At 39.3% G+C, this 21,001-nt stretch overlaps 3 protein-coding genes across 4 annotated transcripts; 1 reads left to right on the top strand and 2 right to left on the bottom strand.

The window, feature by feature from the left end:
• Window positions 1-355: 355 nt before the first annotated feature.
• Window positions 356-6,964, top strand: LOC308104571 (catechol O-methyltransferase domain-containing protein 1-like). Of its 2 annotated transcripts, none has more exons than XM_080455017.1 (7): window positions 356-478; window positions 2,817-2,947; window positions 3,101-3,206; window positions 3,921-4,039; window positions 5,052-5,106; window positions 6,539-6,672; window positions 6,806-6,964. In XM_080455017.1, exons 2-7 carry the CDS (start codon window positions 2,843-2,845, stop codon window positions 6,956-6,958), a joined length of 672 nt encoding a protein of 223 aa, XP_080311143.1. In that variant the 5' UTR covers window positions 356-478; window positions 2,817-2,842; the 3' UTR covers window positions 6,959-6,964. The 2 variants fall into 2 exon arrangements, with proteins under 2 accessions (XP_080311143.1, XP_080311142.1); XM_080455016.1 differs by lacking the exon at window positions 356-478 and adding an exon at window positions 1,101-1,252.
• A 52-nt stretch (window positions 6,965-7,016) lies between these two features.
• Window positions 7,017-12,804, bottom strand: LOC308104570 (non-selective voltage-gated ion channel VDAC2-like). Its single transcript, XM_080455015.1, has 9 exons — window positions 12,690-12,804; window positions 11,591-11,665; window positions 11,429-11,478; window positions 10,923-11,075; window positions 10,522-10,574; window positions 10,183-10,410; window positions 8,880-9,030; window positions 8,523-8,580; window positions 7,017-8,417 (listed from the first exon to the last, which is right to left on the bottom strand). Exons 2-9 carry the CDS (start codon window positions 11,658-11,660, stop codon window positions 8,326-8,328), a joined length of 855 nt encoding a protein of 284 aa, XP_080311141.1. The 5' UTR covers window positions 11,661-11,665; window positions 12,690-12,804; the 3' UTR covers window positions 7,017-8,325.
• Window positions 12,805-14,452: 1,648 nt separating this feature from the next.
• Window positions 14,453-20,969, bottom strand: samd8 (sterile alpha motif domain containing 8). Its single transcript, XM_080455014.1, has 6 exons — window positions 20,795-20,969; window positions 18,809-19,377; window positions 17,790-17,885; window positions 17,343-17,460; window positions 17,075-17,225; window positions 14,453-16,814 (listed from the first exon to the last, which is right to left on the bottom strand). Exons 2-6 carry the CDS (start codon window positions 19,363-19,365, stop codon window positions 16,498-16,500), a joined length of 1,239 nt encoding a protein of 412 aa, XP_080311140.1. The 5' UTR covers window positions 19,366-19,377; window positions 20,795-20,969; the 3' UTR covers window positions 14,453-16,497.
• Between the last annotated feature and the right edge of the window lie 32 nt (window positions 20,970-21,001).

The following is a 21,001-nucleotide window of genomic DNA, read 5'->3' as shown; positions in this document are numbered from 1 at the left end:
ATAGTGTTATAGCCCACAGAATGTCCCATTTCAAGTGTTCAAATGTATAAAAATATTTTGAAAATAGCAGATCTACAAGCTCACAATGCATCCATTGCAACGCATTGTGAGCTTGTATCGTCTATTTTAGATGGCCAAAATGTATAGGGCTGAAGTGTACGGTTAATGTAGCCTATATTTTGTAATAATAATCAAAATCTACAAAGTAACTAAAGTTTTCAAATAATTGCAGTGGAGTAAAAAGTACAATATTTCCCTCTGAGATGTAGTGGAAAAGTACAGAAAATTGGAAATACTCCAGTAAAGTAAATAAAAAAGTAGGCCTACAGTAGTTGAGTAGTTACTTTACATCACTGTCCGCTTGATTGATCACGCTCTCAAAACCTCCCACATCCAATAGCCATTTTTTGCCAGAAGGACGCAAGCGAGGCAGAAGCAACAACCTTGCAGGCAATCTGAATTTATTACATTACGCGAAGTAAGTAGATATTCTTTTAACTACCTACATTATAATAAAATGTAGGTAGTAATAGTGCACATTGTATATATTAGAAAAATATACAATGTATTAATTGTCCTAGTTTTGTCTAACAATAATATTCTAGGCATAGTTAGAAATAAGCTTTTCCCTATTTGTTTCCCAAGTTGTTTGATCTTAGTTCTTTTGAACTTTAAATATGAACGTGTTTACATTTATTGCATTAGCAGTCAATATTACAGTATAATAATTATCTTGTTTCCCTTCATTTTTTGTTGTCTCATGGTTGCAGAACTGCAGTCACATGATTGTGCTGAGGGCATTTTTGGACCCGCGAGTCTGTAATATAAGCGCAATACAATTCGGTCTGCTTTGAAATGACCTGTACCCAGCGAGACAGCTTCGAAAATACTCGCAACATTACGGTAGCGTCATGCTCCTCAAACAAGGAAGCTTGTTTAAGGAAGGGTCACCGGCGTCATTTTCTCTATCCAGCAATTCCAGTCGGCAGATTCGTCGCACTGGGTGGTGCGTCATGGCGCATCCCCGGCGTCTGACTCTGGCGTGGCCTTTCCTTCCTTTCCTAAACAAGCTTCCTTGCCTAAAACAAGGAAATCATTGCAACAATGTAACAAGGGTAACATGTCAAGTCCTTGCTGTGTCAATAAACGAGTAGTTGTCAACTTGTCATAATGTCTTCTCTTAATATTTCAAAAGAGGCATTGATTGGATCCGCCACACTAGGGGTTATATTTGCCGCTGGTTATTACATTGGTAAGGTATATTAATTAGTCAAGACTATTTAACCGTCTCCAGTAATTTGGCAAGTATTTGAACTTTTAAACATTCTTGGTCTATGTTCAACCGAAACCAAGGTGAAGGACAAGACCTTTGTAACCAGTGGTGGGAAAAGTACTCACATTTTTTACTTAAGTAAAAATAAAAGTATCAATACTGCAATGTAGAAATACTTTGTTACAAGTAAAAGTCCGGTATTCAAAATTTACTTGACTAAAAGTACAAAAGTATTGGCATCAAAATATACTTAATGTGCCGAAAGTAGAAGTACTCATTATGCAGAACGTCCCATTTCAAGTTTTCAAAATGTGTAAAAATCTTTTGAAAATAGCAGATGAGCTTGTAGTTGTAAAATATATACAGAGCTTAAGTGGTTAATGTATGTTTAGTCTTCAAAGTAACTAAAGTTTTCAAATAACTGTAGTGGAGTAAAAGTACAATATTTGCCTGAATTGCCTCTGAGATGTAGTGGAGTAGAAGTAAAAGTATTGAAAATTGGAAATACTCCACTAAAGTAAAAAATACATAAAAATTTTACTTAAGTACAGTACTTGAGTAAATGTACTTCGTTACTTTACACCACTGTTTGTAACTGATGTGGAAATGAACTAGGATTCATCCAAAGTAGTAATGGGCCCACTGCACGATGAGTGATGGAAATCAGATACATAGTGTAGAATTTGCATTTACTGGATTAAATGTCAATGACATCTCGAGTAAGGCTACAATATTTTTGTCAGTTATCTTTGATTGATTGAATACTTTATTATCAGTTTGCAACAACAAAAAAGCACAGGAAAGTACAGTTCAATACAAGGTCTGCTAAAAGGATTTTAAACCCAAGAAAGCCTATGGCTTGTTTCCATTGGGGTCCTTTGTACTCAATTCATCGAAACATTTAATGACAGGAAACATTTAATCTAAGGTCTAAGGATTTGGTATTTCATGGGTCATTTCCCCCTATTTTGTGAATAAATAAGTGAGTAAATAAACGGCCCCAATTCACTTTAGATCCAACTGAAATTGAACTGCAACTTAATAATCAGGCAATATATATAGTATAAAATGTTCACTGGTATTATTAAGCCACCAATATCTTTGAGTCAAAGACTTTGACACGACTAGTGTTTTTCCCTCAACAATATGTCAAAGAGCTGACTGTACCAAACCTTGATACAATCAAGCAATGATTATCCATTTACAACATTACAAAATCTGCTGAAAGTCATCTACAGATGACTCAGTTCATATACAGAATAGGCAATGGTAAAAGTATTTTTTTGTGTTTGTGAAATAATCAAAAGGACATCGTGCAGTGGTTTCCGATGAATTGAGTACAAAGGATCCCAATGGAAACAAGCCATAGGGCTTTCTTGGATTTAAAATCCTCTTAGCAGACCTTGTATTGAACTGTGCTTTCCAGTGCTTTTTTTTTGTTGTTGCAAACTGCTAATAAAGTATTCAATCAATCAAAAACAGGTGCCACCATGTCCACCGTGTTACTACATATCCATTATAACTATTTTGTATCCTCTTCCAGGGAAAAGAAAACCCACACATTCCGGTATGGACATATTCAAGAGTCATGTTGGGGCAAAAGACAATCCAGTCATGCAGTATGTCCTTAATCATTCAATGAGAGAACATCCAGCCCTGAAAAAGCTCAAACTGGTAAGGAAGTCCTGTTATCTTGTACCCATCATTTAATACATTTAGATCTATATTGTTCAAATGTGTGCTGGTACAAAAATACAGTAAATCGACTTTAATTGTCTTTTTTTTATTGTGAAACTAATACAATCTGTCTTCCTTCGTGTCTTTCAGAGGACAATGGAGGATTCCTGGAATTTCATTATGGTTGCCTGCGAGCAGTCACAGTTCATGGCTAATCTGGCTAAACTAATACAAGCCAAGAAAGCAATAGAGATTGGTAATGCCATTAAGAGAACCATCACATCCAGTACATCTCTGACTCCCCACTCCCCTTTCCTTGTATCCCTTCTTGTTTTTGCTTAATCCATTAAGACCAGGAAAGCTTCGGTGTCATTTTAAGATTTCTTTGGCTATTCAAAAATAGCAGATATCATGCAAGCTCATAGCCGCGCTACGAGCTTGTACAGTAGGTCTGCAAGTTTTTGTGAAAAGTTGTGCAAATCTTTGAATATATGTTTTAAAGCGAAAATTTTTAACTCCGATCTGTGCTTCTGGGGGGGTCCCTGAAACAACATATTTTGAGATGGGGGTCCGTGGCCAAATACATATCATTTTGGGGGTCCTTGACATGGAAAAGGTGGAGCACCACTGATATAGCAACATACTGTTAGGATTTAGAAATCATTTTTAGATATGCATTTGGCCATGGAATCCCATCTCAAAATGTTTTGTTCAAGGGAAATAGCCGATCTACATTAAGCTCACAACGTCTCGCACTGTGAGGCGTTGTGAGCTTGTAGATCGGCTATGTTTTGTGTAGAGGGGAAAAAGAGCAGACCAAGTAAAAAAAAAAAAAAAATCTGAAACACAATTTTATACAATATAGAGGGGGTCCCTGCTTCATCTCTCTCTCGGTCCTTGGCCTGAAAAACGTTGAAGACCCCTGCATTAGACCTAATCTGGTGACCATTATGGCTTGTGTCGTTTGCAGGCGTTTACACAGGTTACAATGCTCTGAATGTGGCACTAGCTCTGCCAGAGGATGGAGTTCTGGTGGGCTGTGATGTCAATGAAGACTACACCAACATTGGCAAACCATTCTGGAAAGAGGTACTCTTCTTAATAAAACATACACAGTATAATATTGAGTGTTAATTTAACCCAAAGAATGTACAAAATGTAACCAAACGGACCCTTATTTACCTTTGTACACACTCTGATATACACATGGATAAATTAATACTGACTGTGCATTAAGTAATAATGGGTGTACTTATACTGTATTATTCCCATTGTGCCAAGTGCTGATCAGTGCAGTGGAGTTTCATGCACCACAGGTACAGTAATAGGCATGGCTCTATTTAAAACTAGTCTGCACTCTACATTTGCATTTTATTTACAGACCTGATTTAAAGTGGGTCTTGATGATGGTCTGAGGACCAAAGGCCTTAACTTTTTCACTGTCACTTTTTTCAGTTTGTATATAAATCTATTTTTGCATCTTAAGAGCCTCAACACTTTTTGCCGTTGTGCGAGCCTTTTCTGTTCTGGATTGTAAATGCTGGCCTCTCACACCTGGCTCTATCTTTGATAAGCCTTGAATCTAGAACGCAAATGTTTCTATTTGATTGGCTATTTCATTATGTGGTAAACCCATTGACTATTTAAAAAGATAGAGAGGTGGTACCAAAGTTATACAAATTAAAAATGTTCTTCTGGAAACTGTTAAAGCTTAACATTTAAAGCCAGATGTGAGTTTGAATCAATACGGTCTTGTCTTCACCTGCCAGATTGTTCACAAACACATAGGCATCTAGTTAATTGCTCATATCCTGGTTAAGTTCTATAAACTAAAGTATTATGATTGTGAAATCATGATTAATAAATAATTTATTAATTTGGTCTGCAATAGAGCTGTTACAAGTGCGACATCTAGTGGCCGAATGTTATCTATTGCATCTTCAAAGAATGGGCTGATATGGAATGCTACACATCATTTTATACCATCTCATGTTAACAGAGAATACCTTTTCACTCCTGTGGCCAATCATCTTAGCAGTTTTCCATGTTCTCTATGGAAAACTGCCTCTTTTAATGTTGTTACTCTTCTGTTGGTTTACAGGCGGGTGTTGACCATAAAATCGACCTACGCATACAACCAGCGTTGCAAACTCTAGGTACAGTATGAAGGATTTTCTGAACTCATTTGTGAGCTATGGATTGGTATAGATATTTTGGTTTGAGATGCACTTTGTCATCATCCAAGTAGTTTATCCTAAGACGTATACTAGACATATGCTACAGACATGGTATTCAATAAAATACAAAACAAGCCTGGAATTGATACAGTAGTCTTTGGGTCCACCCCCAGTCACTAGGTGGGGCTGTGTGTATGTGTATGTGTGTGTGTGTGTGTGTGTGTGTGTATATGTGTTACATTAACACACTTTTTGTGAGAATTCAACAATAGTTGGGAACCCTCCTTCACAATGATGACCTGTCCTTTAGATGATTTAATTTAAACAAAAAAAAACTTTTCATATCAGGGTTCCTAGGACAGAATGAATCATTTGGAGGTCCATAGAAATTTGAGGGTCTAGGCCATGAAAAGGTTTGAAAACCCTACCTTCATGCAAGAGTGGTCTTCATAAACTCGGCCAAGGAAACCCGCTTAGACTGCTGTGCTGAGTTGGTCTATTGGAACAACTGGGTACCCTTAAAAGAAAAAAAATCCCTATTAATAGATTTTCACTCATCTCAATAACCTATAGTATCTGGATCTTTATTCATAAATCATGTTCATAAATCATGTTTCATTAGATACTGTATACTGTACATACTCAGAAGAAGGCCGTGGGGCCGCTACACATGGGTTATCCTTGTCACAGTTTTAACTAATTTCAATGATGAAATAGCCATCAGAATAAAGTCTTTTTAACTTTTTCACCAGAAAAGGGCATTGGTGTTTCTTTTCTCGTTTGTTATACTGTATGCAATTGCATACCTTGCACTGCTCATATGTTTCTCTCCATTTTGAAGCTCCATATTGGCATCAGGCTCTATGTAGGCCTAAATTATATGTTTTGCACTTATAGCTTCCTTTTCAATTAAGGAAAAAGACACCGCTCACCCTCTACATGGCTTAAGTGAGACAAAAGATATGAGTCAACTGAGGAAAGAGCATCCTCACACTGAGATCTGTGCAAACCTTCGGTCAGAGGCCTTCTTCAAGGAATACACAGCTAACTAAGTGAATACAGCTGTATATTCTGCTTGATCAACCCTAATGCAGAACACCTGCGTGATCTTTGTCACTCATGACAAAACATCAGGGGAATTATATTCCCAAATACTGCAAATTTGAGTGTGAATAGTCAGTCAAAAAATAGGAAGCACATATTGTACTGTGTACAGTAGTAGTGTACACATTACATAAATAATAAGAGATAGATGCCCTGGGGAAACATCAGGCTTGAAGAGTTACAATTACCAGAACCCAATAAACTGCTTGTAATAGGTGGTAATGTTACCAAAGATCGTGTATGCATGTTTTTCTTGTTTTTTCTGCAACGAATGACTCATTTCTCACCGTCCTTCCATTGTTTTTAGATGAGCTCATTGCAGCTGGGGAGGCCGGAACGTTTGACTTTGTCTTCATTGATGCTGACAAAGCAAATTATGATAACTACTATGAAAAGTCTCTGCAGCTGCTGAGGAAAGGAGGCATCATTGCCATTGATAATGTAAGTACTTTAACAACTACCAAAGGATGTTATATTTAATTTACTCACACTTACAACTCCCCAGGATTGTCATCAGTCTACGTACATGATCACTTCCACTTTATGATTATCCTGTCTTGGTTGTGTCCTGTAGGTGCTGTGGAGTGGGAAGGTAGTGAATCCAGCACCTGATGACGTGGACACACTGGCCATAGACAAGCTCAACAAAAAGCTGCACCGCGATGTTCGAATCAACCTCAGCATGCTCACCGTGGGAGATGGCCTTACACTAGCGTTCAAACTGTAGATGAGATGCGATAAACATATTGGACCATTTAGCTTTATGCTGGAGCTCAGGTCAAAGATTTAGCCAACTTTAATACTAGGAAGTAGCATTAATATCCATCATAATAACTCTTTGTTATCATTATCTACCAAAGGCACAAGTCTGAAACTATGAACCTGTTAAATTTGAAAATGGGGTTTTGTGCAGGGTTTGAATTACCACAATCAACTGAAATGTTAATGTTTACAAAGCTTATGAAATGTATATGCACTTAAAAACTGGTTGTATTAGATATATTCATAATAAATGAAAAATGTCTAAGTTAAAAAATAAGTTACTTAGGGTGCCTGGAGCACAGACTATGTGCCCCTTGTCCTCAACTGATTTTGTTGATCTTTTGTCACCCTCAATGATTTCATAGAGAATCTTAAGGTTGAATGAATTTGGTCCCTGTCAAGTCTCGCATGTTTGTCTAAAATAAAACAAATGCCAAATTTGAAACAAAGTTACTTGTGAAATGTTTATTTTATATCTTCCACCATGCTACTCATTATATATTAAACTGCACAATAAGCCTTTTCTCAAACATCACAAAGACAACGCTAAAGGTGATTTATTTCAAGTCTTTATTGCAAAGGTAGACTTGCATACAAGGTCCTGGCCCCTGAATAGTATTCCAGACTAAATTTAAACAGCTATGGGAAGGGGAAGTGGAGGATTCACTCAAGATATTCTACTGAGGGAAAGAAAATCCATTTGGCATTTCTTGCAACTTCAGGATATTTCATAACTCAAAAGCAGTAACTCATGACAGCAGAGGTCTGAAAGTAACCACACAGTGTGGTTAAACATCCCTAAGATAGAAAATAAATAAATATATATCCACCAAATAGTTTGGCGTGTACTTTCATAAGCATATTTTGTAGGAGCATTTGACAGGCAAAGCATCGCTGACAAAATACAAGTGTGCAAATTAAACACAAGAAAAAGGGTATAAATACAGGTATATGCTACTGTGCAAAATAACAGCTTCCTATGACATCACACTTGAATTAAACAAAGATTTTCGTGGAACAAGACGTGGGTGTGTCAAACTGAAGTTGCTAAAGTTAAACAATACAGGCATCTCTCCCAAAGTAGTGTATATTTTACAGCAGATGGTGAAAGGAGTATTGCCTGACCTAATGCTACAGTATATCTGGAAAGAAACAATTAAGTACAACCTGAAGGAAAGAGCAGTAGCAAAGTGTCTGTCTAACAGCACTTTTAGAGCTGAATTTATTGTCGTTTTGGTGTCATCTCTTTGAGAGATCCTTTCCTGGCCATGTAGGAAACACATGCCAAATTATGTGGACATTCCCCACACTATGTCACGGCTGTGCAAATTCTCATGCCTCCAACTCCAGCCCCAGGCCTAGTTTGTGACCACCGGCGTTGATGCTTTTCCCATCCACTAGCGCAGATAGTGTTACTTTCATACCTGTAAGTAATGTACATATAAATTAGACTAAAGTATTCTCCGCATTCTCCACTCTCCACACACAAGTTAGTTGAAATTGCATCGTGAAGAAGAAATGGATCTTACCAGGCCGCAGAGTCTGGGTGTAGCCAATTCCCACCAAGCTGGCGTTATTCACTTTAGCCTGGAATAATGCATCAGTACAATCAATGAATGAAAGAAATTGACATTTTATCATTGCAAATTTTGCGGTTTTAATTATTCAATCACATGATCCAACATCATTATTTGACCATTAGCAGAAGACCCAGCAATACAGTGGATGACACACGGTAAATCCTCAGCGTTAAAAGTATACAAATGGAACCAAATGGACCCTTACAGACGTGTCACTCTTGAGAGTTGTACAAATGGAACCAAATAGACCCAAAGGGGTCCATTTTGTACAATCTTAAGAGTTAAATTAACACAATGTACACGTACCGAAATGGAGGCACTGGAGTCTAGCTGGTACTTGGCAGCGATGCCAAAGCGGGTGCTGTTGCTGCCTGCTGTCCAAGCCAGGTTCACAGCCGTCTCCAGATCGTCATTCACCTTCTGGTAGATGGATCCACCAACCTCTGAACCGTCATTACTGGAACATAGAAAAAAAGACACATTTAAATACATAGAATTAACCATATCAATAATGTTATCTTTAATATAAGCGCAGTTCAATATGGACCAAGATCAAGGTACTCTATTGCTAGAAAGAAAAGAATGCACTCAGTCAGTAGACTGCAGAACGACAGCTACGGGATAATAATCTCAATGTTCACACTGTCCTTAAAAAACAATAACTATGAGCAATAACAATGACGTGGGCCACTATTTATCAACTGACCAATCACGATAAATTGTGTCTGCTGCCTTGAGATTGCTGGCCCAACCCTCCGCAACAGGTCTTCAAATTACTCCTTGCTTAGCCTGAAGTAAAAGAGCTTCACCCAGACGGAGCTCCAGGATGAGGTTGTTAAATGGCCCGGCTACTGCTGTCGAGGGTGGAGCTCGGATGTCGTGCACTCACATCTGACTACCGTCACAAATAATGTTATGGAAACAAAATGCGTGTTGCGCTCTAGGCAGTGCTTTTTACTCATAACAGGCGGGCAGGATGAACACGCCCTTAGCTCTGATACTTTCACAGTCAACATTGTATTGAGTAGATAAAAGTTAAGGGGTCACCAAAATCAATAGGTTACTTCTTTGCGGGAGCATGAATGTGCATAGCAAATGTCATGGCAATCTGGCCATTATTTTATAATATGAGATGTAGGTCACACAAACAGATTCACACACAGGCTCCTCTGATTGACATTAAATTAAAGCTTGGGTCCAGTATTTATACTCACACTAGGGCTGGGCAATTAACCGAAAATACTGTAAATTGAATCCGACATTTAGTACCAATAAAATACTTTTCTAGGTGTTTTTTTTTGGTTAATTGAATAATTGATAATACTTTTTTCTTATATATATTCTTTTTAATATATAATCGACTAGTCTGGTTGTCCACTTAAACCTGTTATTATACTTCATTATATAATCGTGGCATGTAAAAATAGTGAAATTAGAAAAAACTACAAGCTCACAGCGCGTTGCCAAGCGACGTGTGAGAAATCTGCTACCACTACTTTTTAAATAATCGTCCATTAATCATAAGTTTGAAATAATCATGATATTGATTTGAAGTCATATCGCCCAGCCCTAAGCCCTCATCCTGCTCGGGTCAAGCATTTACACTTACACATTGGTGAGCAGCTGGAAGTCTCCAGTCCTGTAGCCGACTGCAATGTTGCTCTGGGTCATTTTGGATTTGGCCGTGTCAAAGGTCATCTGGTATCCAGCTAACCAGCCCTCATAGCCAGCCACCGCCGCTCCGTGGATCGTAGGGCCGGCGAAATCGAAGTCTACATCGACTCCCGCGTTCAAGTATTCACGCTTATAGGCAGTCTTAACTTTGCCGCTCTTCTTGCTGTGAGATGAATAAAATGAAAGCGACAAATAAGAATTACGAAGATTCAGATCGATCACATCACAGATATATCAAAGATTACTTTAAGCTAACAGATTGACTACAACATACCCTGTGTTTGGTGAAAATGTAGTTTCAAATGTAAGTTTCAGTCCCTTGGTAATCTAAAAAAAGGAAGAGGGTAAACGTTACGCCCAACTAGTTTAACCACTTAACCCATTTAACCCAGATGTACAAGCTCGCTGCAAGCTTGTACATCTGCTATTTTTGAATAGCCAGCGCAAAAATCTAAAATGACACAGATGCTTTCCAGTTTTACTGGGTTAACCAATATAAACACAAAACGTTTGTACATTTAAATCGAAAATAGCCAATCTACAAGCTCACAAAGCGATGCATCGCATATTTCCTCTTTTTTTGGGCTTATGGCATTCCCCAAACTGCAAGGCCAGGGTTCAAGTGGTTGATTATTGACGAAAACAGTGGCATAACTCATCATGTTATTAATTTACCTGATCTTCAACACAGAGCTCTGTTCCAAGTGTGTTGTCCGTGGTCCACTTCTCTGTGAATAACAGCCCATATTCTGCCCACTTGTACTTGGTTTCCAGAGTTCCATTGACCTTGCTGGTATCAGTGTTGGATGAGCCAGAGGTTTTAAATTCCTAAAATAGAGTTAAAGAGGGTTAGGCTTACATGGTGTCATTGGTTAAGTGTATAATTAATGTACTATTTTATTCTATTCGATGCTATCCTAGCATTATGGTGTATGATGTGTTGCATAAAGGGGCATTGTGAAGATATGTTATGCAGAAAGACTTTTCCTATGGAAACTTTCAAAGAAACACAAAACGAGAATAAACCAAATCAAGCCAAAAATATAATGTATGAACCTTTCTCGACATGGAAACGATGATGACGATTATGCAAAAATAATTGCGATTAGGCGATTATTTAATAATTGTGACAGGCCTAGGTGTCCCTATGACTGCATGCATAATTGCGTATAATAACTCACCACACCACTTGTAGATTTGGTCTTGACATCAAGTTTCACAAGCCCAAAACCTGCAAGGACATTCACAGTGAGGAAACAATTAGGCGATATCATCTGACATTACGGTCAATATATGTTCTTATCAAAACTGACAGCATTATCTTGTTTGTTTGTTTTTTGTACCATATCCTTTGTTGAATATGTCCTTGGCAGATTTCCCAAGGTCAGCATATGATGGTGGGACAGCTGCCATTGTTCCTGTGATTAAAAAATGTGGAAGGCATGTATATAATGAAATGCTAAATATTTGTTATGTGCAACAGTGCAATCAGTTTAACTACAAAGCATTCAACTTGTAGGGATATCCTTGCCTGCCCTAAGAAATTCTTAGTCAATAATAGAAATTTGTCTCTGTCTAATAGACAATCGACCCTCCATCGTTTGATTTAATCAACAAAATACTGTACATAAATTGTTTTGGTGAGGTTGAGAACTTAACAATGTTGATTTCACTAGGTAAGTCTGACTGGTAGAAAAAAGGATGTATCTTCATGGTATTTATAAGAGACGTACTCATCATTTCCCCAAGTAATCCATTCACTCAGCAAGGAATAATTTATAAAAAACGACTAATCAACTAACAGTTTAGACCAAACCAACCAATTAATCAATAATTCGACTATGATGATTTGATTTGAACCGTTCCCTTCAGGTACATTTCGTTTGTTTAACTTATCGTACTACTATAATAACAATAAGCTCAGTGGTGTAAGGTAATACTCAAGCACTGTACAGTACTGGGAGTTTTACTTTACTGGAGTATTTTCTATTTTCAGTACTTTTACTTCTACTCCACTTCATCTCAGAGGCAAATATTGTGAAATGGGACATTCTGCAGAACGAGTACTTTCTACTTTTGGTACTTTAAGTACATTTTGATACCAATATACTTTTGCACTTTTACTCGAAGAAGTACATTTTGAATTCTAGACTTTTACTTGTAACAGGGTATTTCTACATTTGCAGTATTGATACTTTTACTTAAGTAAGAAAAATGTCAGTATTTTCCACCACTGTCAGTCAGCGTTATGTTGTTGACATGTTAGCTAATATAAGCCAAGGTATAACGCTGTGGCTATGGGCCGAGGCTGCTACTCTGGCTAATAGCACAAGAGATGCTCGTTTTAAAGCTTCTATACCATATTGTACAAAAACATTGTGCAACCCTTTGCGTGGTGTCACATTTAGTAATGTATCCCAATTAAATAGTTCCTTTACTTACCGAGTTACTTGACGTTAAACCGTCAACTTAACGCTGTTTGACGCAAAGGAGCGTTGTTATGTGTGGTGTTACAGCTGGAGGGCGATGTGAAGGATATGAGCAGTGTTGCCAGGTTTTGAGAGAGAAACAAGCAACCGGGCTCTATGAAAACAAGCCCAAAAGTCGATCTACAACCGTTGTGAGCTGACACATTTTGACAATTTTCCCAGGATCCCAGCTATTATTCTCAAAAGAATCTTGAAAAAAAAGAGACACATTTTGAATATTTTTTAAAATCATTTTAACAACACAAATCTGGTATGGGGGTCACTGGCATAAAATATTTTCAGATGGGGGTCCGCAGACAAATAAAAAATTATTTGGGGGTCTTGACATGAAAATGTTTGAGAACCACTGGTTTAAACAACATTAGGAAACAAGCCCAAATAAGTAGTTGCTTATTTGGGCTTGTTTCTAAACAAGCCCAAATAAGCAACTAGACTTTAGAAACAAGCCCAAATAAGCAACTGCACTTTAGAAGCAATCAAACAAGCCCAACAAAAACGCAACAACCAATAATTTACAAGCAACTTTACAGAAAAACAAGTCGCTTAAAATAAGCGGACATGGCAACGCTGTACAAGATACAACAAACCCATCTGACCTCGACGCCGCAGGACCCCAGATTATAGTAGTCCGTTTTTGTGCCCGTTTAAAATACACACTTGATGTGCATTTCTTGCACGATTTGATAATGTTATTTTTTTAAATGTGCGGTTTGTTGACATGATGAACACGGTGTAATTGATATCGATCCCAAAGTTACGCATTTTGTATATCTTCAAAATGTCGTGCAGTTCCCACAGGGCAATAGGAAAGGCCTTCAGTTCGTGTCACCATGGTAACTGATACGCCAAGCTTAAACACATTTGCTTGTTACTAGTTACTTTGTAGATTTAGATTATTAGTACAAAACATACATTAACCACTTCAGCCCTATATACATTTCGGCCATGAAAATAGCAAATCTACAAGCTCACAATGCGTCGCATCGTCGTGAGCTTGTAGATCTGTTTTATTCAAAATATTTTTATACATTTGAAAACTTGTGAAATTTGCGTATGTGGGGTGGCCACTCATTCAAAAACGTTTGTTTCACTGGATTGAACTTGGTATTATGTTAAAGGTAGGGTAAGTGTTATTTTTTGGTGAAAACAAAACAAAAATTGTATTAAAAGGTTTAAGCACTATATTCTGATAGTAATCATTGCTATAGAGTGTTTGTTCAGTCACAGGGGTCTCCCTGTCTCTCCATCTCTTTAATAAACAGAAAACACATTGGGTGCGTTCGGATATTGCACACCGGAGCGCACTCGCCTATTAGTTGTGTTTAAGATGTCAGGTAGGTGACACATTTTCAGCCAATCAGGAGAGAGAGTACCCATTTATCGGCTATTTTCCAGTGTTCTAGTTCCAATTTGTTCACCTCATTTCTTTGTGTCATAACCTTCAATTGCACTTGTTTAATCTATATCCTGACTGAGTTCTCTGTATTGATTGGATAAAATTGGTGTCCCGACCTGAAAATGCATTTTCCGTTTATTGAAGAGCTGGAGAGACATGGAGACACCGGTTACTGAACAAACACTCTATGGCAATGAGTACTATCAGAATATTGACCAAAGAAAACCACTTACCCTACCTTTAACTCTTTCTTCTACACATATCAAAAGAAAAGATTAGTACCCATTTATGTTTGATTTCAACCTTTTAATGTTGGAAAAAGTGAGACAATTAGTAATGTGGCTACTATGCAAGAGGCACACTATCGTGTCACAATCGGTCACAATGGGTGGATCATGGTATTGTATAATTTAATAAAATTGCAAACATGCCATTAAGACGAAATCAATAACACCATCAGTAACATTATCCTGACATATACCTGCAATTAAAACAACAGAAGAGCAAACATAGTCAGCAGCATTGTTTTTTTGAGCATTTGGGTGGACAAGACATGATGTTATAACTCTGCAAACTAGAGAAATGGTACCTGTAAAAAAATAAAAAACTGAAGAAAATAAGTTTGCTTATTTTTATTTCATTCTTTTTTTTCACATGTTGAAATGCAAAGTACCATGTTTGGCGGTTTTAGTCTCTTAAATTTGACAAAATCTACTGAGGCTAATCTGAAATCGGGTTAAACTTAAAAAGCACATTGTGTTTCAAAGAAATCCATAGTTATGAGCAACTGTAAACATCTTCCTGTCCATGTGCATGTTGCGATAACTTTGTATATGAAATATAAAAATACCTATCAACATTTACAAAATAAAATAAATTAATACAATTGTATAATAACGTGTTTATACACATACATATGTATGTGTACATAACAAATAACACAGAAATATAAATGGTAAATGAACTGCATTTATATAGCGCCATTCTGGTCAACTACTGTAGGCCATTCAATGCGCTTTACAATGTACTTCACATTCACCCATTCAGACACACATTCACTCTCACACACACACGCACACACACACAGACAGTGAAGTCAGCCCTGCTCATTGGGAGCAGTTAGGGGTTCAGTGTCTTGCTTAGTGTCTTGCTCAAAGACACTACGACTGAAGCCAGGCAGAGCCGGGGATCAAACCGGTTCCAAGGCGGCCGCTCTACCTCCTGAGCCACTGCCGCCGCCGTTACGGGTTCTATTGCCAAGATTGACATCCTGATATGTTCTAATTGGACTGAAGTCATTTACAATTTAAAAAAACAACAACACAGCTACCCAATACTGAACAAAGATGTGGAATAATTACTAAGCCGACAAACTTGGTGTAACATTTCAGTTAGCCTAATTGGCAAAAGGAATGATATTTAAGACAATAGTACCTTTGTCATTCCATATTTTTGGCTGATTCTCATATTCTCATGGTATTGCCTGGTCTTTGCTAGGTATAACAAAGAAAAAGCAGGACAACCTAGCAATACAAACAAATAAAATCAAGGTCTGCTGTTTAGCTTGCAATGAGCCATTAATTACTCATTAAGTATTTAGTGACACTGTCAAAAAGCAAAGAAGTTGTAAGGAATACAGGCATCTTTGCACTACTTAATGTCAAGCAATGGCAAATAAGTAACATCTGTTGTACAATATTATACGTGTAATATTGCTATACAGAATTAAACAACAGTATAAAGTAAATCATTTGTACATTGCTTTTTCCTGTGGTCCACGGTAGATCAATTTGATGATGAAATATAAAAGGGAAAAAATATATAATTAAAGTTTATGTGCACCTATCCAAAGTTTAACAATCCAAAATTATATTTTCATTAATAAACTGCAGAATAGGAATTGGTAAGATAATGCCTGAGAAAATTGCTCTTGTGGTTTCCCTACACCAGATTAACCAGCAAATTGACAGGGCCTGAAAATTGCAGTAGCTCATCTAACACTGTGTATCAATACAACAATGGGAAACTTACGTTTTTTCCCTTTTCTTAGGGGAGGGGGAGGTGTAATTCCACAGCATTCACTTCTCAAGTGATGCAAAGGGAATTGATGAGGTTTCTAACAAAACAAGAGGTTTGTGGGTTTTTCGTTTATTTCCCCTCAATATACTGACAGGGGAAGGGCACAAGCAGCTTAAGTCCAAGAACATGAGGAGTTATGGCTCTGTGTACCCACTAAGACCATGGCACTGATAGGATCACATAAGTCGTCTTCGTTGCTCGGGAGTCGCATTAAACGAAGATATCACATACCACCACAGTTGGCAACTTGTGTAGTGTAGTCGAAAGAGCACAGGCGCTGCAGTGTCTATCTGTGACTGTCAGGCATCATCCTCCTCATCATAGCAGGCCTGGAGAAGGGCCAGCAGTACTCGTTGGGGACGGGCCCATTGACGTTGCACTCAAAGAAGGAGAACATGGGGAACCAGATGCGAGCCCGGCGGCTCTGCTGGTAGGCCCGGGTGTTGGCCAGAGTATGGTAGTACAGGAAGAGCCTGGTTGTGATGTAGAAGGCGATGAAGACATCGATGGAGTAGTGTTCGTGGGCGGCCAGGATGAAAAAGATGCCGAACAGGTTCAGGACCCAAGACAAGGTGTGAATGAAGTGCCAGTTCCTTGGAGTGTCTGTTAAAAAAGGGGAATACGTGTTAGAATTCTGGCACTGGTGTTTGGACATAACATTTAAAACCCCTGTCCCATTGCAAAAACAATACACAACAAAGAACCTTATTGTGCTTCTTATTTCTGTCGTAGTACTGATAAACAACACTGGAGGGCGGCAAAGGTAAAATAATTGAGGTACAAAAAAGGTACAAAACTTTTTGCTTGATACAAAAAAATAACAGCATTCTAAATACCGGTGCATAATAGTATAGACTACTCACACTCTGTGACAAAAAAGTTGAGCATGGTTATGACCACAGTGTGACCACTAAACATGTAGTCACCACATGTGTGAACTCCCGTCAGGGTCATTCCAAAGCCGCTCCATATGGCCACCGCTCGGTGCAGTTTGGCCCACATGTCGCCATACATCTGGAGTTGAGAGAAGAGGGAAATGACAATGTCGTCGACACTTTTTATGAATTCCATGAATCCCTAACGTCCATCTGATTTGAGAGTCGTTGAAGGGAAAACCCAACGTTACGTTACCTTTCCTGAGCACTGCAGATGCTGTCCAGGTACAGACAGTGAGGTGACGAACATGGTGATGCAACGCAACATGAACACCGTTCCCATGAGGCTGCACAGGCGCCGCAACAGGATCGACCTGCAAGTGACCCGTGACCTCTGTATTATTAATTTAACCAAATAAAATCGTATATACTTTCTTGTACAACAAACAGCGAAAAGCGATCATCTACAAGCTCACAACACGTCGCAACGTCCGTGACAGGCTGTGAGTTTGTAGATTGGCTATTTTTTTTTTTATCACTTTCACCTATAATGACATGCCAGAAATAGGGATGCCAGGTTGAAAGTAGTTAAGTGACATCATACACATCTGGCAAGTGATACGGTGAAGTGAAATGGAAAAACAGAAACGCCTGGTGATTTATAATGGTTTTGGCACTGTGACTGGCAGTGATGTTACTCCACCTGTGTTTATGCAGCAGCAGAACCAGCAGCCAGATATTGCAGAGAATCACTCCACATGCCTCGGCCATGGCAAAGGCCCACGGTATTCTAGGCACACTGTTAACAGAAATAAGTGGTTTAAGTCTGTTGATTGATGGTAGATGGTAAATGGTCTGCATTTCTTTGCATTTTATCCAAAGCGCTTTACAATGTGCGTTACATTCACCCATTCACACACCAACAATGGAGGCCATGCAAGGTGCCACCCTCATCGGGAGCAGTTTTAGGGATTCAGTGTCTTGCTCAAGGACACTTGGACACGAAGCCAGGAGGAGCCGGGGACTGAACCGGGCTGACGCCAAACGGCCACCCTACCTCCTGAGCCACAGCCGCCCCATTGGCAAGCTACTGTAAGACGACTTGGCAACCAGCTGATTAGTTAATAAAAAAGGTAATGCAAACTTTAAATAGCCTACCAGACTAAATCTCTAAATTTAAAAATAACCCCTTGCCACTGAGTGTGTCCAGTATCACTAAAATGTTATGGGCAAATAGCCATTTAGGTGTTAAGACTAGTATCACACAATTCATGCATAATCCTAATCTACAAGGCAAACTATTTACCTCCATTTAAAAAATAAACTGTCAACTTCTATGAACTCCAGTGGTGTAACCAGGCGACTTGAAGGGAGCTGCCCTGGACAATGTGACTTATAATGACATCTTGCTAAAAGCTATCTGGCATTTTCTTGCAATCAGCAACTCAATTACATGAATACTGGCCATAAACAACAAGTCACAGCTGTAACTCAAACTAGGCGGCCAGTCAAAAAGAACAATACAAGAACAATAACAGACGCTTCGATTTTAGAAAGTAGGATATGACATATGATTAAAAATGCAATTGCTCCACTAAAAAAACATTTCATTGTGCCATTTGAGAGCTTAGTAATGAAAGGCAATGTTTGTGTCGTTCTATACATCTTAGAGGACTCGACAGAGCTGGTTAAAGTGTCTTCACACCAAAAGTGATAACCCACCTGTCTAAGAAAATATCTGGTAGGGGAGGGTAAGTGCGCATATCAGGCACCCTCTCATGCACAATGACCATGACAAAGGACGTGAACCCAAAGACGAACACCACATAGATAGAGCTGAGCACAGTTTTCCAGCACTCTGGATCCAGGCGCCTTGTCTGCTGTTTATATTTTCCATTGGTGTACTGGTGATACTCCTCCCCGACCGGTGCCGTGTCGGTGTTGTCACAGTCTCTGTCCTGTTCGCCATTGCACATCCAGTCTAAACTACCTCCAGGGCCTGTGGGGCTCTGCCCGTCAAAGGGCAGGCCCAGCTCCTCCAGCACGTCAATGTTCTGCTTCTGGAGTTTGCGGACCGACATCATGATTCGCTTAATGTCACCCAGCACCTTGAGCTCCAGGGGTGGCGAGCGGAGATCATACTCGCTGAGGGTCAGTAGGCTGGTGCCGTCCAGTCGATGTTTGTTACAGAGCAGGTCTACGTAGTCGCAGAAACCCTCGTCTTTCAGCCACTTGGCCACATGCTTGGTGGTCCACTGACGGACACTCAGCTGGGCCATTTCCTCCACACACTGGAAAAGAATAACAATTTAAGACATCATTCCACATAAGTGCCTGTCAAACATTTGGATTCATCCGTCATGTCAGTATCACTGATTTGCTGACAAGCGTGCAGGAGAAGGCTAGAGGGAAGTAGGCCCTTTTAGTCACATTATTTCCAATGAATCAGCAATACTGGATCCAGTGTGATTGGAGCAACTCGGCAAATAAAGAAAATAAACTTTCTAACACAGAAGAAGACAAACGGTGCTGACCATCAGCAGTCAGGCCGAGGATTAGGAACCACACATTGGGAAATGGAATCTGTGCAAGGGTTGTTGACAGGCCACACCCTCTATTCACCATTGACACCAATATTGTAGGCAAGAGAGCAGAGGCAGCGCTAGGATGCCAAGTTGCCAACACGTTACATAAAGAGGCTCTAGTGGACTTATTGGTCTATATAGCCTTGACCCAAATCCTATTACTCACCTGAACTTGATCCAAGCAGCTCAACTCAGGATCAGCGAACCTATAGGGTGGCATCTAGATATGCAACCTACATCTTGAATGATATGTAAACATGCAGTGTCTCTCAAGTCTGTCTATACATTACTAAGGACATCATTACCACCACAGATTAAACCATACCGTAGCGTTTTAAATAGCATGTCATTTGAAACATGGCAGGCTTGCTTGAGTCAATGTTCCAGTAAAGCCTCATCATGTAAAGTGCCGAAAAGTGTCATCCAATAGTTAGTGTGTAAAAAAGCACGTTACTATCATACAGGGATGGAAGTTGGAACTATTGTATCACATGCTAACAAGCTAACCAGAGCAGGCCATGTATTAGTCTATCTGACACCGTGCATGAAGCCTGTAGCAATGGTTCTCAAACGTTTTCATGTCAAGGACCCCCAAATTGATAGATATTAGCCCGCGGACCCCCATTTGAAAAGGTATGCCAGGCCCAGGGACCCCCAAAAGAGACCACTTTTAAAGGTTATATAGCAGTGATTCTCAACCATTTAATTTCAAGGAGCACAATTTGATATGCATTATTAAGCCATTTGACCCCCATGGCAAAAAATCTCTGGGCCCTCAATCTACACTGAATCATCAACGTTAATCTAACTGAGAGTGTACAAATCCATCTGTACTCTCCCTGAGTTACTGACACATAAGGGTCCATTTGGTTCCTGACTATCAATCATTTGACTTGGGAGTGGGTATAACCCCCCTGGAACCCCTTAAATGACCCCTGAGGGGTCCCCGGACCCCACTTTGAGAACCAGGGCGGACTGATCCCCACCCACCCAAAACAAAGCCAAACATCCCCCCCATCATCTCACCATATTGGCCTACTAACTAAAGGCTAATTTAGCATGCTAATGCTAACGCTACAAGTTGCTATGTATTCTCGTAATAGATAAGGTTGGACTCACTCACCTCCACGCCGGAATGATCAGATGTAACAGGAGCCCCGATGACGTTGTTAGGTTCGCTAGCTGTATGGCATCATCTCATTGGGATCTGACGAAATCCTGTTGAAACGTGTTGGAATGATCAGTGGAGATTTGTTGGAATTGGAAATCATTTCTCCTTTGAGCCTCTCTCTGGTTAGCATCGGTGTTGCCAGGTTTCGCGAGAGAAACA

This window comes from Gymnoscopelus braueri (assembly GCF_963280865.1).
Source record: "Gymnoscopelus braueri genome assembly, chromosome: 17".
Lineage (NCBI taxonomy): Eukaryota > Metazoa > Chordata > Actinopteri > Myctophiformes > Myctophidae > Gymnoscopelus > Gymnoscopelus braueri.
The sequence above is the reverse complement of the archived record's forward strand: the minus strand, read 5'-3'. Positions and strand labels throughout refer to the sequence as shown.

Excerpts from the sequence above, each read along its gene's own strand:
- samd8 (XM_080455014.1), bottom strand. The coding sequence starts at position 19,365 with ATGGCCCAGCTGAGTGTCCGTCAGTGGACCACCAAGCATGTGGCCAAG. Across the intron at positions 17,226-17,342 it reads ATCTGCAGTGCTCAGGAAAG|ATGTATGGCGACATGTGGGC; the intron begins GTAACGTAACGT and ends TCTCAACTCCAG. Across the intron at positions 16,815-17,074 it reads CAACTTTTTTGTCACAGAGT|ACACTCCAAGGAACTGGCAC; the intron begins GTGAGTAGTCTA and ends CTTTTTTAACAG.
- LOC308104571 (XM_080455016.1), top strand. The coding sequence starts at position 1,171 with ATGTCTTCTCTTAATATTTCAAAAGAGGCATTGATTGGATCCGCCACA. Across the intron at positions 2,948-3,100 it reads CCCTGAAAAAGCTCAAACTG|AGGACAATGGAGGATTCCTG; the intron begins GTAAGGAAGTCC and ends CGTGTCTTTCAG. Across the intron at positions 4,040-5,051 it reads GCAAACCATTCTGGAAAGAG|GCGGGTGTTGACCATAAAAT; the intron begins GTACTCTTCTTA and ends GTTGGTTTACAG.
- LOC308104570 (XM_080455015.1), bottom strand. The coding sequence starts at position 11,660 with ATGGCAGCTGTCCCACCATCATATGCTGACCTTGGGAAATCTGCCAAG. Across the intron at positions 11,479-11,590 it reads CATATTCAACAAAGGATATG|GTTTTGGGCTTGTGAAACTT; the intron begins GTACAAAAAACA and ends ATGTCCTTGCAG. Across the intron at positions 8,581-8,879 it reads ACTCCAGTGCCTCCATTTCG|GCTAAAGTGAATAACGCCAG; the intron begins GTACGTGTACAT and ends GCATTATTCCAG.